The sequence below is a fragment of the Podarcis vaucheri genome (assembly GCF_965113315.1).
Source record: "Podarcis vaucheri genome assembly, chromosome: 17".
NCBI lineage: Eukaryota > Metazoa > Chordata > Lepidosauria > Squamata > Lacertidae > Podarcis > Podarcis vaucheri.
In genome coordinates, this window is record NC_138755.1 from 10,962,451 (window position 1) to 10,978,288 (window position 15,838).

Here is a 15,838-nt window from a genome sequence, read left to right on the forward strand (position 1 = left end):
ACCTTGGCCGGCATCCATCACCGCCTTTGCCTCGTTCCCGGCAGTCCTTCCACTTGCACAGTGATGCCGTTAGATTAATTCAAAATCCTTTATTAGGCATAACACACCACTCATTAACAAACAAACATCATATACGGACTGTATAAAATACGGGCTCAACGAACACAATTTATCCTAGTCCTATTCTTAACTCCAAGAAATGAATCGATGTACAAAGATAATATAATACAACACAGCAACATCACCTGCCATTAAAAACCACTAAGTCTCTTTATCATGGCCCATTCTTTCTTCATGGACAGCACTTAAAAATTCAGCCGCTATTAATGTAATTTGATCATCGCTGTCCGCCAGCAGGTCCTGAACAGTTGGTTGTGTAAAAATCTGTCTATTAAATTTTAGGGCCTCAAATAATTGTTTTCTGGCATAACTGCCGAAATCACAGGAAAAGAATATATGCTCTAGAGTATCGGGTTCCTGTTTTCTGCATTTGCAGAGACGCTCTAATTCTGGGATAGCTAAGTATCTTCCTCTCACTACCATCGAGGGAAACATGTTGAATCTGGCCAACATAAACAGCCTACACGATTCATGTTTCTTCAAATTTGTCATATATCCCTTTTGGAAATCTCTACACAAAGGGAGATTTAAGTGGATAGGAGAGCAAGTGCTGTGCTTTGCAACCTCAAGCATGGCGAGAACACTTTTTTTGTGAGCCGTTAGATGTGGCAGGACCTTGGACTCAACGGCCCCACATGGGACCCTCTCTCTATGTCACTTATTTCCAGATGTGGTCAGCCTTTTCCTCATTCTGCTGGCCGGTGGGCTTTGGACTTAGCCCCCAGAATCCTGTCCCAGTGGCACCGCGGCCCCTGCTAGTGCCCACACTCACTGCCTCTGTTGCTTCCAGGTTTTGCCCTGTGATGAGGGTTTGGCCAAAGTCTCCGAGCTGGTAGCCACCTACTCCCAGGGATTTGTGACGTGGATGGGGCCCTTCATACCGCTCATTTCCTTGGTTCATCCTGATTATATCAAGCCAGTTGCAACAGCCTCAGGTACTGTGGTGGTAGATTGTGGCAAGACTCAAGAGTCGATCACAGGCCCAAGAGGCCATCTTCCCCAGGCATGAATGATGGAGTTTCCATAGCGAAAGGTGGGCCTTGGCCAAATACATGGTCTTATGCTTGTATGAAGTTGTTTCCCCCACCCCGCAGACCAGAGTTTCAACACAGGCACTGAACTGACTGGGGGGAAGGCATGATGGGAGTGAAGGAAACAGTGTTGAGATGAGAGATGCAATAACTTTAACCATGATACAGTATTGTGATTGAAACCAGCTTGCCCACATGCTGAGATCTGCTGAGGCTCTTCTCTAAGCGCCCTTCCCAATTGGAAGTGCTCCAAATAACAATAAAGCAGAAGACTTTGTTTTATTCATTTAATAATGGATTAGCACATGTCTTACTTAAAGTGCAGCCGGTGCCTACATTCGGTTCTTGTTTTGTTTCTAGACTAGGGCATTTTGCTTTCTCGGACATTTTAATTTGTGGACATTTTTAGTGGCCGCCTTGTATTATCCTTAATGCAACCATTTTATTGTGTTTTTAGGGTTTCATTACCGCCCAGGAATCTGTTGAGGAAGGGTTGAGCAACCCTTCACACACACAAAAAAAAGGACAGGAAATTGCATATAAAATTTACTGATTTGCATATATAGATGCAAAGTTGTTAATGATTGATTTAATGCAGGACATTTCGCCATCTTGTCAAAGGCTAAATGGGTGAACTGGATGTGCCCTTTCAGTCTGCTGTCCAGTAGCTAACTATTGATAGACAACTTCAACTCCTTGCTCCTTAGGATTGATTATCCTTAAACCAGACTTAAACTGAGTAACACAACCACCCTAATGAAAGGGCAGTATGCAGTGTTTTAAATGAAGAATCAAACAAAAATAAATGTAACACCTCAAATATTTTTTTCATTTTCTGATGGTGGATTTTCAGGATGGTTTTATTATTATGAATAGGGTGTGTGTTAGTGATTCTATCTAGCTGCAAGAGGAATAAAAATTATTGTTATTTATGAAATTTCTGTGCCGCCCTTCATTCAAGGATCACAGGGTGGTTGACAGTACAGTGGTACCTCGGGTTACAAACACTTTGGGTTACAAACGCTTCGGGTTACGAACTCCACTAACCCGGAAGTAGTACCTTGGGTTACGAACTTTGCCCCAGGATGAGAACAGAAATTGCACAGCCGACGGCACAGCGGCAGCGGGAAGCCCCATTAGCGAAAGCGTTCCTCAGGTTAAGAATGGTTTCAGGCTAAGAATGCACCTCTGGAATGAATTAAGTTTGTAACCCGAGGTACCGCAGCATAACAGAAAAACACAGAAATACACAACAGCATAGCAAACAATGACAAGAACACATACACACCTCACAGACATAGTTTAAAGTTGTGTGGCTTGGGCGTGTTGCAGGCCCCATGGTGAGTGCCGCTCGCCATTTTGTCAAACCCCCCCCCCAGTGGGGACACCCGTTGCAAACTGCACCTATCGCACCTCCTTTGCTACGCCCTCTACACCCTGACTGGGACCACTGCAAAGTGGTGCCACTGCCCCCCTAACTTGGGCAGCTGTTCCAGAATGATACCATGGTTGATGGTTTCAAAAGCTGCTTAGAAGCTGAGGAGAATTTACAGGGAGACATTTTCCCTGTCTCCCTCCTGACATAGGTCATCATACAGGGTGACCAAAGTAGTTTCTGTGTCCAAACCAGTCCTAAACTCCAGCTGAAATGGATCTAGCAATAAGATAAGCAGTGGTGATGACAGTGAGAGTTCCTAAGGAGCCATGATTGTGAAAGGTGGACCCTCTCAAGTGCAGGCAGGGGTGCTAGAAGGTAATGAATTCAGCATCTCGTAGGAAGGCAGCTAGGAAGTGGGTTGCAGTTCAGATGCTGAAGTGAAGACAATTGATTTGACCAAGGAGTCAGGGCAGCAGCCTCTAACTAAGCGGTTCCTGAGTCCGTTCTTGAGACAAAAGGGGAATATGATGTGCCATGGATCAGAGAACGGCTAACACTGACTGGCAGGATTCCCCAAATCCCTCGCTGGTGAAACACTGGTTGCCCTAGTTTTGGTGTCATGAATAATGGAGGTCATGACAGGTAGCGTTGCCTGCCCCCTCTCATGACCATTCTGGCCACGATCCAAACACAGCTAGAGCCTCAAGGGTATGACCTTTGAAGTCCTGGCTTTTCCCAAAGCAGGCCTTCTTTGCTTGCTGGCTCAGGTAGAAGTAAAGCACAGAAGTGAACAGATGTTTGGAGTCCAGGCACTTTTGGAGCCAGCAGTGGTGTAGTGGTTAAGAGTGGTAGTATCGTAATCTGGTGAACTGGGTTCGATTCCCGCTCCTCTGCTGGGTGACCTTGGGCCAGTCACACTTCTTTGAAGTCTCTCAGCCCCACTCACCTCACAGAGTGTTTGTTGTGGGGGAGGAAGGGAAAGGAGATTGTTAGCCGCTTTGAGACTCCTTAAGGGGAGTGAAAGGTAGGATATCGAGTCCAAACCACTCCTCCTTCTCCTTCTCAACCCCACATCGGCCTCTTATCTCATTCTCTGAAGATGATCAAGGTTGCTCATTATTGTGAACACTTGCAGAAGCTTTCCAGCATTTCCCCAACCCTACCTGGCACGGGAGCCAAATCCAGGGGGCCGTGGGTGCACAATAATATAATTGTGAGGGCTTGGCACCCACAAAGTCAATGAGAAAAGCCGGTAGGTGGCAGTGACTCTCTTCTCCGACGGCTCTCTTCTCTGAGAGAGAAGCAGTTCAGCTCTGCCCTCTGCAACCAGAGAGCGAAGCACCCTTTTTTTGGGGGGAGGGCCTCCAACATGGAGGCACAGTCTCTCTGATTGTGCCCCTCCTTGCGGAAAAGGGTGCCTCGCTGGCTGCAAAGAGGAGGAAGAAGAGGAGCCACCACACGGACACGCAATGTCACACACATGCGTGTGATGTCAAATGCACTATGTGCAGGCATGTGTGTGTGACATCGCATGTCCACGTTGTGGCGGCGGGCACCCACAAGCCTGAGTCGGCACACCTGCTCCCTGGAGATGCCAGAGGCCTTTTGTAAACAAAGCGTGCGTTTCACCATTGGGCTATGCCTCTTCCCTGCCCCCCTAGCCAGCTAGTCAATTTCTAGCTAAAGTGCGCGTCAAAAGAAGACACCACAGCTTTTTAGCTTCCTCATGTTCCTATCACACTTGTCATAGGAACAGTACTGGTTCTCTCTATAACTGCAACCTTTCTCCACCTTGGATCCCCAGGCATTGTTGGACTACAACTCCTACCATTCCTGGCCAGCATGGCCAGTGGTCAGGAGTAGTAGAACTACTGTCAGATATAATGGGAGTTATAGTTCAGTAATATCTGGAGGGACGCGGGTGGAGAGAGGGACGCGGGTGGAGAGAGGGACGCAGGTGGCACTGTGGGTTAAACCACAGATCCTAGGACTTGCTGATCAGAAGGTTGGTGGTTTGAATCCCCGCGATGGGGTGAGCTCCTGTTGCTCAGTCCCTGCTCCTGCCAACCTAGCAGTTCGAAAGCACATCAAAGTGCAAGTAGATAAATAGGTACCGCTCCGGCAGGAAGGTAAACGGCATTTCCGTGCGCTGCTCTGGTTCGCCAGAAGTGGCTTAGTCATGCTGGCCACATGACCCGGAAGCTGTATGCTGGCTCCCTTGGCCAATAAAGCGAGATGAGCTCCGCAACCCCAGAGTTGGTCACGACTGGACCTAATGGTCAGGGGTCCCTTTATCTTTTTAATATCTGGAAACCCAAGGTTGAGAATGGAGAGGTCTAGTATATTGCATTTTGTCTTTCCTTCTTTTTCTGCTTGGTTCTTCTTGCTGGCTGCCATCTTTGCCTCCAGCACAGCCAGTGTGGTGTAGTGGTTAAGAGCGGTGGACTCGTAATCTGGGGAACCGGGCTCACATCTCTGCTCCTCCACATGCAGCTGCTGGGTGAACTTGGGCTGGTCACACTTCTCTGAAATCTCTCAGCCCCACTCACCTCACAGAGTGTTTGTTGTGGGGGAGGAAGGGAAAGGAGAATGTTAGCCGCTTTGGGACTCCTTAAGTGGAGTGATAAAGCGGGATATCAAGTCCAAACTCTTTTAATATCACTCCCATTCCAGGAAGGCTTGGGCCTTGCAATTAGTCAGTAGCCTGGTAGCCGCGGGCGACGAGGAATTACACACAAGCAAGTGAATGGGTTGGTGGACTGAGCATGGAGTGTGCCGTCTCCCCACTGTACCTACAATCGAAATGCGACAAGCTGGAGGGCTCTTAACTAACTGTTCCTTTGCAGGCTAGCAAGCTTTGCGGACTTATTTACTCACACGGATCTTGGGGAGCAGGCTGAGCTGGCGTCTCTGCTAACCCAATCCTTGTCCTAGGCACGAAGCACCGAGGAAGGGCTGCAGGATGCCGCGCAGCTGACTGCCCAGTACGGGCAGATCTGTGTCTGGTGGTTTGGGCCCTGGGTTCCAATTCTGAGGCTTTTCCATCCAGAGACCATCGGTCCTGTGCTCCGGGAATCAGGTAGATTGTGGCAGAGAAAATGGGCATGTGTAGAGGACGTTCCTTAGGTCACAAAGCTGGAGCCATGCAGCGGGCTGACTTGAGGGTGGCATCTGGATGCCTGTAGGTCTCATGTCGGGCATAAGAACATAATAAAACCCTGTTGGATCAGACTCTCCTAGCGCCCTTAATATCCAGGGACAGTCCCGGATTTACAGAAGCCGTCCCGGTTTCTGATTTGATCCCAAAATGTCCCGCTTTTCCATAGGGCAGGGAAAACGTTGGAAGCTACGGAATAGGATGTCCCCAGGGCTTTTTTTCAGCTGGAACTCACCCAGAACTCAAGGAAGAATGGATATAAAAACTGATGGAATATGCAGAAATGGCAAAACTTAACCGGAAGAATAAGAAATCAAGATAACAAACGTTTTAGCAAAGAATGGAAATGGTTTGTTGAATATTTGCAGATAAATTGTAAACAGATCAAAACACTGGCGGGGTCATTGTAATAACCTGCAGTTACATAAGAGTATGTATTTAAAGGAGATAAATAAATCAGTAAGTTAAGTAAATTTGGATATGCAGAAGGTATTAAAAACAATTTTAAAGAACCACAGAAAGAGGGGGAAGGAAGTCAAGTTTTAAAATGTTAAAATGATTGTAAAATCAGTGAAATGTATATATCTGAAAAGTATACATAATATTTTTTTAAAAAAAAACCACAACAGCAGCTCAGTTCTGACAGCATTGCCATCCTAAGAGAACGAGGGAGGTGTTCGTGGTGAGTTCCGGCACCTCTTTTTCTGAAAAATAGCACTGGGTATCTCTATTTTCAAAGCAGCTTATCCGCTTCAGTCCATAGAATTCAATGAGCCATTGACAACTTGCCCCATGCCTGCCTGCTTGGTTCAGGTTTTGACCTTCAGACTGCCATCTTAGACATGTGACTTTATTGGGGAGGGGAGAGAAATTAATGTGGAGAGCTGGCAATAATATAGGGAGCAATTCTTTTATGTGAAGAATAAGAGGAAATGAAGTGAGTTGCACAACAAACACATGCATTCGGAATATTCCACAGCAAGAAGCCTCGGGAAACTGCCGCATTTGCAATAGTGTTCACGCATGGCCATCAATGCAAAATGATAATCAACTGGTTGTGGATATATCAATAATCAATGGAGATACCTTCCATTATATTTTCTCACCAGAGCCTTTGGCAGTTGTAGACCCAATCATGCATTCTCTGTAATTACAATGGACGGTCAATTGTCGGAAGCTGAATGTGCAGCATGGCTTTGTCAGAGGAATCCTTCCACTCATCATTGCAAAGGGACGTTGTGAGATGCTTTTAGGAAGGCTTGTTTTCACCATGGTTTGTTCAGGAAACCATTAATTGTCCCACAGAGAAGCAAACAATCTCGTAACTTCTTTCTCCAAAGCTTGCTTTGTTTTCTTGTGTTGGGTTTTTGTGCCCCGGCGATTGTCTGGAGTGGGCTGGCCAAACAGGATTGGACCAATTAGGGCTGTCTGGTTCAGACATAACGCCAAGCGTGCCATGGGTCATAAGCTAACACCAAATCATGGCTTTCCACCACAGTTTGTAGGCAGAAAACAATTTATGATTAGTCTGCCGAGCTGGGTTTGCTGTTGTTGGCACCTGATTTTCTCGAGAGGCAATGGAGTGCACTTCAAGGGGCTGAAGTCAGACTGCTGCATTGGCAGCACCAAAGGGACCTCGGCAGTGCGCAAGCCTAAGCAATGTGCATGGAGGTCCTGGGCTGCTCAGTCGACAAGACCCCCCTTTTGGCCTTGCTGATGTGGTCCAAAGGAAAGCAGAGCAAAACATTGGGCACCAGCTTGGCTGCCGGAGCTGCCAGAAGGAGGCATATAAGGTGCCATCCAACCATCTTAGGGACTCTACTTTGGATTTGTGTAGGGTTTACTCCTTAGCCTTTTCTTCTCCCTAATATATCCTACAAAGCAGTGCAGATTTGGATCAGAGTTTTCCTTCTCCTACATCAGAGGTCGGCAACATAAGGTCCATGGGCCAGAAGTGGCCCATGAGGGTCCCTTAACCGCAGTGGCATAGCGTGGGTTGTCAGCACCCGGGGCAAGGCAAGTAATTTGCGCTCCCTAACCCATGGATTTGCGCCCCCTAACCCTAACCCCCAAATGTTGCACCCGGTGCGGCCGGCCCCCCCTGCACCCCCCACGCTACGCCACTGCTTAACCGGCCCATGAGCCGCCCCCTAACTAAGCCGCCGGCTCGGCGAGTTCCAGCGTGCTGCGCTAAACTGGTGCAGCGCGGGGACCATCTTCTGCTTCTCCAGAAATTGCTTCTGCACATGCCCAGACGCCAGAAATCATGTCTGCGCATGCCCAGATGCTGAAATCACTTATACGCAGGCGTGATTTCCAGTGTCTGGGCATGCGCAGATGCGATTTCTGGTGTTGTGCTGTGTCAGTCCGGCCCACGGAGGATCTCCGCAGGAGTGATCCGGCCCATGCCCAGTAAGCCTTGCTGACCCCGTCCTACATGGACCACCTTTCCAGGTTGACAAACCCCACCTGCCCCTCACTTGCCTCTAGAGCATGGGCAGAAACCGTCTTATTGACCACTGGACGCACTACTGGTTTCGTCTGCTCAATCTGCCAGAGCCTGTCTTTGCACGCAGAGGAGGTCCCTAACTCACTGAGGGTTTGAGACCCATCGGCTACCCTCCCCTGGTTTAGCTGGCCAATCAAAGCCATTCCAGGGTGTGGCCACTGTCACACCAACAGCTTCATGGAGCCGCAGGTGAGAGCTGAGTGCAGTGTGGGGACCAAAGGTGGACAAACTGCCCCTGAAGGAGCAGGATGTGTCCCTTGCCAGAGGTACTACCCCTCCCTTAGCACTCCCCCCACCTGTAAATCATAGTAAGCCTAAACAAATCATGTGAAAACCGGGTCTGCATCTTCCTTCTCTGTCAGGGAAATGAGAATGTCCCACCCTGCCTTTTGCCTTACCTGGAGTGTGCTTGTGTATGTCTGTATTCATGCTCTGCATCTATTAATTTGTAGACTCAAAATGTAATGCTGCGTGGTTAATTTTGCTTTAATTGAGATGGGAGAGGGAAGGTTTTGTAAAGTGCGTTGAAGGGTGCCATGCAAATTATGCGATCTGAGCATGGCTGCATTACTCCAAGGATGCTCCCTGCATGTTCTCAGGGCGGAGTTCTGTAGGAAAAAGTTGATTTTTGTAAAGAAAATAAAAACAACCACACCACCACTTCAACAAAATAAAAGCATGGCAAATGTAAGTCTGTGCTATCTTTGCCATTCTTCTTTTATTTTATTCTTATTTTGTTTTAATCTGAAGATAATTCCATTTTTGTGGCTGCTTGGCCTCAGTGAGCTTCCCTGCAAGTGCGCCCATTTTGTGCTTCTAGTCTGATGCAGATGCAAATATCGGGGGAGGGGGATGATCCCTTCCTGTGCCTTTGCTCTGTGCTGCTAGGCAAAAGGCGTTCCAATTCCCTTGCTCCACTCCCCAGTGGAGGCGCCCCTGAAAACACTTTAAATATTTTTATTGCTTTAATTTGTGTAAGCCACCTTGAGTCGCGGTCTGGGGGGGGGGCGGAAGTAGGCTATAAAGAAACATCATAATAATTGTATGCCCATTTTCTTTAATACTTAAATGTCTGGAGATCTGAACTTTTTTAAAAAGAGAGGACTAGAGTGAACATGTTTCTGTTTTTCTCTTCCCTGCAGCTGCTGTTGCTCCCAAAGACAAACTCTTCTACGGCTTCTTGAAGCCTTGGCTTGGTAAGGTACCCCCATCACCACCACTGAAACTTGTCAGACCATGAGCTCTTGTGCCAGGGATAAGTACGTAGAGCAGGTGTGGGGAACCTTTGGGCCTCCAGATGTTACTAAACTACAACTCCCCTCATTCTTGGCCGTTGGCCATGCTTGCTGGAGCTGGTGGTAGTTGCATTTCAGCAACATCTGGAGGGACAGGGGTTCCCCACAATTGATGCAGAACAGGGATCTGCAACCTGTTCATTTGGTTTTTCAAATGACAGTTTTACAATCACATATCCAACATACAACATAAAGACAAGATTCCATAGAATCTCCTGTAATTCCCTTCTCTCCTTTGTGGGTCCTGTTGTTAATCATTTCCTCCTGCATATTTTATAATACAGTCAAACCTCTTCTTATGTCTGCCTCCACTCGTGTCCATTTTGCCCAACATCTGAGGCAAACCTGGAAGTAACTGGCGGGCTTGCCGCCGTTCACACATGCGCAGAAGCGGGCAAAGGCCGCCTGCACACAACAGCGCCTCTCCCAGCGACCTGTTTCAATTTCTGGACAGGCCTCCAGAACGGATTGTGGTTCTGAGTAGAGGTTCCACTGTAATCCAAATTTTTTACCACCCCATTATATCCAAAATTCACCATTAAACTATTATTCCAATCCTACTAACAATTTTAACTGTTTACAATTGTTTTTAAGATAAATTATATATTTCCCCCATTCTTTATTAAATTTTTGGTTTTCCTGATTTCTGATTCTTCCGGTCAGGGATCTGCAACCTGTTTATCTGCAACCTGCAACCTGCAAATCTGTTTAGCTCCAGGCCCCGCTTTTCACCCAAACATGCCTTTGGGGACCCGTTTTCAAACCTTTAACCATATATTTGCACGGTGCTAGTGCTCCTATCCCGACCCACCAATTGAAGACCAGTAATATAGAAGTTCAAAAAGGATTGTATGCTGTCTGCCAATGGAGTGCTTATCCTGGCATGCATAAGCTTCCAGTCACTTTGGAGTGATAGATACTGTAGGTCTTGATTGGGCTTGGGTAGGGACATCAAACAGGACCCTGAAATGGTTAATGTGCTTCCATACCTACTATAGTACTGAAAGCACAGTATGAGAGTCGTTTTTACAGCCAATGAAACAACAGAGCTTACTTTACCTTATAAGAGTTACCAGTGTTAGAATAACTGTGACTTTAAAGGTGAATGGGAACCCTTTACAAAGTATTTGAAGACACAACAAAGTGAACTGGATTCCTTGGCTGGTTTTGAATAAAGATTCACAAACTTTTTATTGATACTAATCAGCTAAATAGTTTGAGGATCTATACAACTGTGTAACATGCAGAAAACAGCATTTTTAGAGAAATGAAAGACTGGGACTGAGGGAAGTCAGGGGGTGGGTGGGTTCTGGGGGGAGGGAGGGGGAGGGAGGAAAAATGGGGGAAAATAAGGATGATTTCTGGATATTATGTTTTGTTTTAATTTTGAATAAAAAAGTTATTTTTAAAAAAAGAGTTACCAGCGTTACAAGACAAGACAAGACGAGCCACAAATATTTTTTTTCCCAAAATAGTATTTATTAATGTTTCACATCACAATAAAGAAAAGACAAGAATAAGAAAAAAAAGAAAAAACAAGAAAAAATAAAATCCATTAAAAAAGCGAAAAAGAAGAACACATCTTCCCATAACTTGTCTTTCATTACCTTATTTCCTTGACCTCCTCACACCTCCCTTTTTTGTATTCTAGTTCGATTATCTGTTTCAGCAAATCCTTTCCATCTTTTCAAATTTTTGTCCTGTGATTTATCTTAATATGATGTAATTTTACTTTCCCTCCTTTCACCAATTAACAGTCAGTTTTTTCCAAATTCTTTATAACATTTCTGCTAAAGCCACATAACATCATTCCAACATCCTTCTAACATTCGTTAATTTTGCAATGTTTCTGTAAATAGTCTTTAAATTTCTTCCAATCTTCCTCCACCAACTCTTCTCCCAGGTCTCGGATTCTGCCAGTCATTTCCGCCAATTCCATGTAGTCCATCACCTTCATCTGCCATTCTTCCCGGGTGGGTAAATCTTGTGTCTTCCAATACTTTGCAATAAGTATTCTTGCTGCTGTTGTGGCATACATAAAGAAAGTTCTATCCTTCTTTGGCACCAATTGGCCGACCATGCCCAGGAGAAAGGCCTCTGGTTTCTTCAGAAAGGTATATTTAAATACCTTTATCATTTCATTATAGATCATCTCCCAGAAAGTCTTAATCTTTGGGCATGTCTCTTTACATTTCCAACATTTATTATCGGGCAAATGGTAGATTTTTGCAAGCTTGACTGGTGTCATGTACCACCTGTATATCATTTTCATTATATTCTCTCTTAAGGCATTACATGCCGTGAACTTCATACCTGTGGTCCATAACTGTTCCCAGTCAGCCATCATAATATTAAGTCCAACATCTTGTGCCCATTTAATCATAGCAGATTTCACCGTTTCATCCTGAGTATTCCATTTCAACAGCAAGTTATACATTCTTGACAGATTCTTAATTTTAGGATCTAACAGTTCTGTTTCCAATTTTGATTTTTCCACCTGGAAGCCAATTTTTTTGTCCAAGTTATATGCCTCCATTATCTGGTAATAATGAAGCCAATCTTGCACTCTATTTTTTAATTTTTCAAAACTCTGCAATTTTAATCTGTCTCCCTCTTGTTCCAAAATTTCCCAATATTTCGGCCATTTGGCCTCCATATTGAGCTTTTTCTGAGCCTTCGCTTCCATTGGTGACAACCACCTTGGGGTTTTATTTTCAAGCAAGTCCTTGTATCTTATCCAGACATTAAATAGTGCTTTTCTAACAATATGGTTTTTGAACGCTTTATGTGCTTTAACCTTGTCATACCACAGATATGCATGCCACCCAAATACATTGTTAAAACCTTCTAAATCCAGCACTTCGGTGTTTTCAAGAAGCATCCATTCTTTCAGCCAACAAAAAGCGGCTGATTCATAATAAAGTTTTAAGTCTGGCAGGGCAAATCCACCGCTTTCTTTAGCATCAGTTAATATCTTAAATTTTATTCGAGGCTTCTTGCCCTGCCAGACAAATCTGGAAATATCTGTCTGCCACTTCTTGAAACACTCCATTTTATCCAAAATTTGCAATGTTTGAAACAAAAACAGCATCCTTGGCAATACATTCATTTAAGACGAGCAACAAATAAAGGGGAAACTTGGGAGTTTAATTTGTACCTGGATCAGCCTTTTGTTTAAAGACAGGGATGAATTTTAACAGCAGGCAGGAACATAGAATTGTAGAGTTCGAGGGGACCCAACGGTCATCTAGTCCAACCCCTGGAATGCAGGAATCTCAGCTAAAGCATCCATGGCAGTTGGCCACCCAACCTCTGCTTTGAAACCTCCAAGGAAGGAGAGTCCTCCCAAGGGAGATTGTTCCGCTGTCAAACAGCTCTTGCTGTCAAAAAGTTTTTCCTGACCCTTAGTTGGAATCTCCTGTCTTGTAACTTGAAGACATTAGTTCAAGTCCTACCCTCCAGAGCTGGAGAAAACAAGCTCGCTCCACGGGGAGGGGAGTTCCCTCCCCAGTTGCAAGCTCAAAAATTCCCATTTAATCTTGAAAAAGGACTCATAGGAGACTCTTTACACGCAATAAAATCATTCTCTGCAAGGCTTCTAATTTGTGGACGCCAGAAAGCTACTGCTATTCATCTCCCGAAGGGGCTGTTGCATCATTGTTGAGCTGACTTCACAACTGCCGCCTAATTAGTACAACTAATTACCTGCAGGTCTATCGACTTCTGATTGGGAGATCAAGTTGGTATCTGTTCCTTTAGAACTTCCTTGCGAAGAGATAATATTGCATCCACAGTGACGCCCCTTAGTCTCCCTAGTCAACCCACCAGATTAATGTCCTCTGAGCTCAGGGTAGTTCATTCAGTTCAACATCCTGCCTATCAGGAGGAGCAAGCCAGGTAATCCCAGGGTGGCCAGACAAGGGTAGGATCCGGTGCCTGTCCTTCATTCTTAGTCCACAGCATCTGATGGAAGTATCTTGTGCCTGAATATGGCAATTCCGCTTTTATCTTTCATGACCATTAGCTACTAGTAGAGTAAGGGACACGGGTGGCGCTGTGCTCTAAACCACTGAGCCTCTTGGGCTTGCTGCTCGGAAGATCGGCAGTTTGAATCCCCGCAACAGGGTGAGCTCCCGTTGCTCTGTCCCAGCTCCTGCCAACCTAGCAGTTCGAAAGCACACCAGTGCAAGTAGATAAATAGGTACCACTGTGGCGGAAAGGCAAACGGCATTTCCGTGTGCTCTGGTTTCCGTCCCGGTGTTCTGTTGTGCTAGAAGCGGTTTAGTCATGCTGGCCACATGACCCGGAAAGCTATCTGCACGGACAAATGCCGGCTCCCTCGGCCTGAAAGCGAGATGAGTGCCGCACCCCATAGTCACCTTTGACTGAATTTAATCGTCCAGGGGTCCTTTACCTTTTCCTTTTTTACTAGTAGAACTAGTGGTATACCTAGGCAAAATCGAGCGCAGCACAGTTCCACCCATGTTTTCCCATCAGGGTGGATATTTTGATCTTTGGGGTGTGATTTTGTGGACCTGGCTGTTCATCTTCTCTGGGAGTCTCACTGGCTGCAGGCAGGCCATTCCGCTGCCAGGATAATGCACCTCAATGAGACTCTTGTTTCCTTGTGCCAGGCGATGGACTACTTCTGAGCGGTGGGAAGAAGTGGGGACGACATCGGCGGATGCTCACCCCGGCTTTTCATTTTGACATCCTGAAGCCTTACATGAAATTCTTCAACCAGAGCACGGACATCATGCACGTGAGCTCTTTCAAAACACTCATGCTAATGCGCTTCCGCTCCATGTGCTTCTCCTCATGCTCTTACACATCGCTCTGCCTCAGCGCCATCTGTGCAACACAACCAATTTTGGGTTGCTTTCTACCCTGGAACTTATGTGAACTGGGGTTTGTCTGCATGGTCTTGTGTGTGAGAGTCAATGCACACTTGCTTTCTGTTTGGAAAAGATGGCCTGCATTCATTCTGCATTCATTCTGTTGTTTCCACTTGTCATGTACTCTGATCAAAGACTTGTGCCTGGGAAACTTGTGTGTCAGCATTCAGGGCATTCCTCTCCTCCATAATTGCTGTAGAGATTGTGATTTTTAAGTTGGGGGGGGGGGAGAGAGAGAAATACCCGCAAAGGAACACTTAGTCAGAGAGAAACTTCAGCCTACCTACTTGTTTTATTCAAATACTCAGTTGCTGCTGCTGTTGTTGTTGCTGTTGTTTTCTAAAAAATAATTTTGAGTTTTCCGACATTGGGAAACTCACTTCTCCATCCAAGCTTTTCAGTAAGTTTATGTTATACAAATGGGGGGTGTTTGAACACTTGCAATGTTCCAGCTACTCCCACTGCTTGTACCTATCTTAATATTGAAGGTTTGTATGCTTTTTCAGTTGCCTCCCGACTCAGTATTTTCTTGCTGACAGTGTGCTGCAATGGTATAATATATTATCGCTTCTCAAGCAGTTTTGAAGGGCTTTGCAGGGATTTGCCTGTAAAGTAACTGCACTTTTTGAATCCTACTTTGCTCCTCTGCTTTAGAATGTCACACCTGCAATTAGCACTGAATAAACTCATGTTTCATTTTTAATGTTGATAAATGTGTATGCATGGGCTGTGCGTGCTTGAATATAATGTAAGCATGTCATGGAAGCATGCCTCAAAGGGGCCACGCAATAGGGATACTACACAGTCAGCTGCTGAAAGAAAGGTCTGTTTCCAGCTCTTTCCCGCATAGATATTGAACATTAGCATCTCTGTCTGTCTGTCTGTCTGTCTGTCTGTCTCAGCTTCACTCATATGCTATCATTGCACCCACTGTGTAATGTGGTTCTGTCCCCAGCCTGGGCCTTCCCCTGCTGCCCTTCTGCCCGTGCTGTGTCACCTCACTGGTCAGTCCTTCACCATTTGCTGCCTTCCGAAATGTTGACTCTTGTTCTCCCCTTCCATTTTTGGGCAGGCCAAGTGGCGCAAGTTGACCTCGGCAGGCCCGGCCTCCATTGACATGTTTGAGCAGATCAGCCTCATGACTTTGGACAGCTTGCAGAAATGTGTCTTCAGCTACGACAGCAACTGCCAAGAGTGAGTAGGCTGGCAGAAGGAACGCTGGGGCAACTCATGGCTTTCCAGATCCTTTGTCGCCCAGCCTCTAGGTTGTTCCACAAGGCCCTTTACCCATTGATTCTGGAGCAAGCTAGCTTCAGTGCTGTAGGCCCAACATCATAAGGATCTGGAAAGCCAATGGAAGGGGGGAGGAGAGGGTAAACCAGGACTCAGGAGAAGGAGGAACTGCCTGCTTGTTCTCAGAATAGATGCTCTTTCTCCCCCACAGAAAAAGATA

General features: G+C 45.9%; 2 protein-coding genes across 5 annotated transcripts in view; one reads left to right on the plus strand and one right to left on the minus strand.

Moving 5' to 3' along the window:
- Window positions 1-15,838, minus strand: part of RASAL3 (RAS protein activator like 3) — a 140,730-nt gene that overhangs the window by 98,635 nt on the left and 26,257 nt on the right. The gene's annotated exons all lie outside the window — the stretch shown is intronic.
- CYP4F22 (cytochrome P450 family 4 subfamily F member 22) overlaps window positions 1-15,838 on the plus strand; it is a 35,470-nt gene that overhangs the window by 8,081 nt on the left and 11,551 nt on the right. For 2 of the 3 annotated variants that reach the window (XM_082204948.1, XM_082204950.1), the window contains exons 3-6: window positions 911-1,055; window positions 9,338-9,391; window positions 14,125-14,252; window positions 15,458-15,579. In XM_082204948.1, coding sequence (XP_082061074.1) covers window positions 911-1,055; window positions 9,338-9,391; window positions 14,125-14,252; window positions 15,458-15,579 — 449 coding nt within the window. Of the gene's footprint in view, window positions 1-910; window positions 1,056-5,463; window positions 5,609-9,337; window positions 9,392-14,124; window positions 14,253-15,457; window positions 15,580-15,838 lie in introns of all 3 variants that reach the window. The other variant, XM_082204949.1, reaches the window with a different exon arrangement.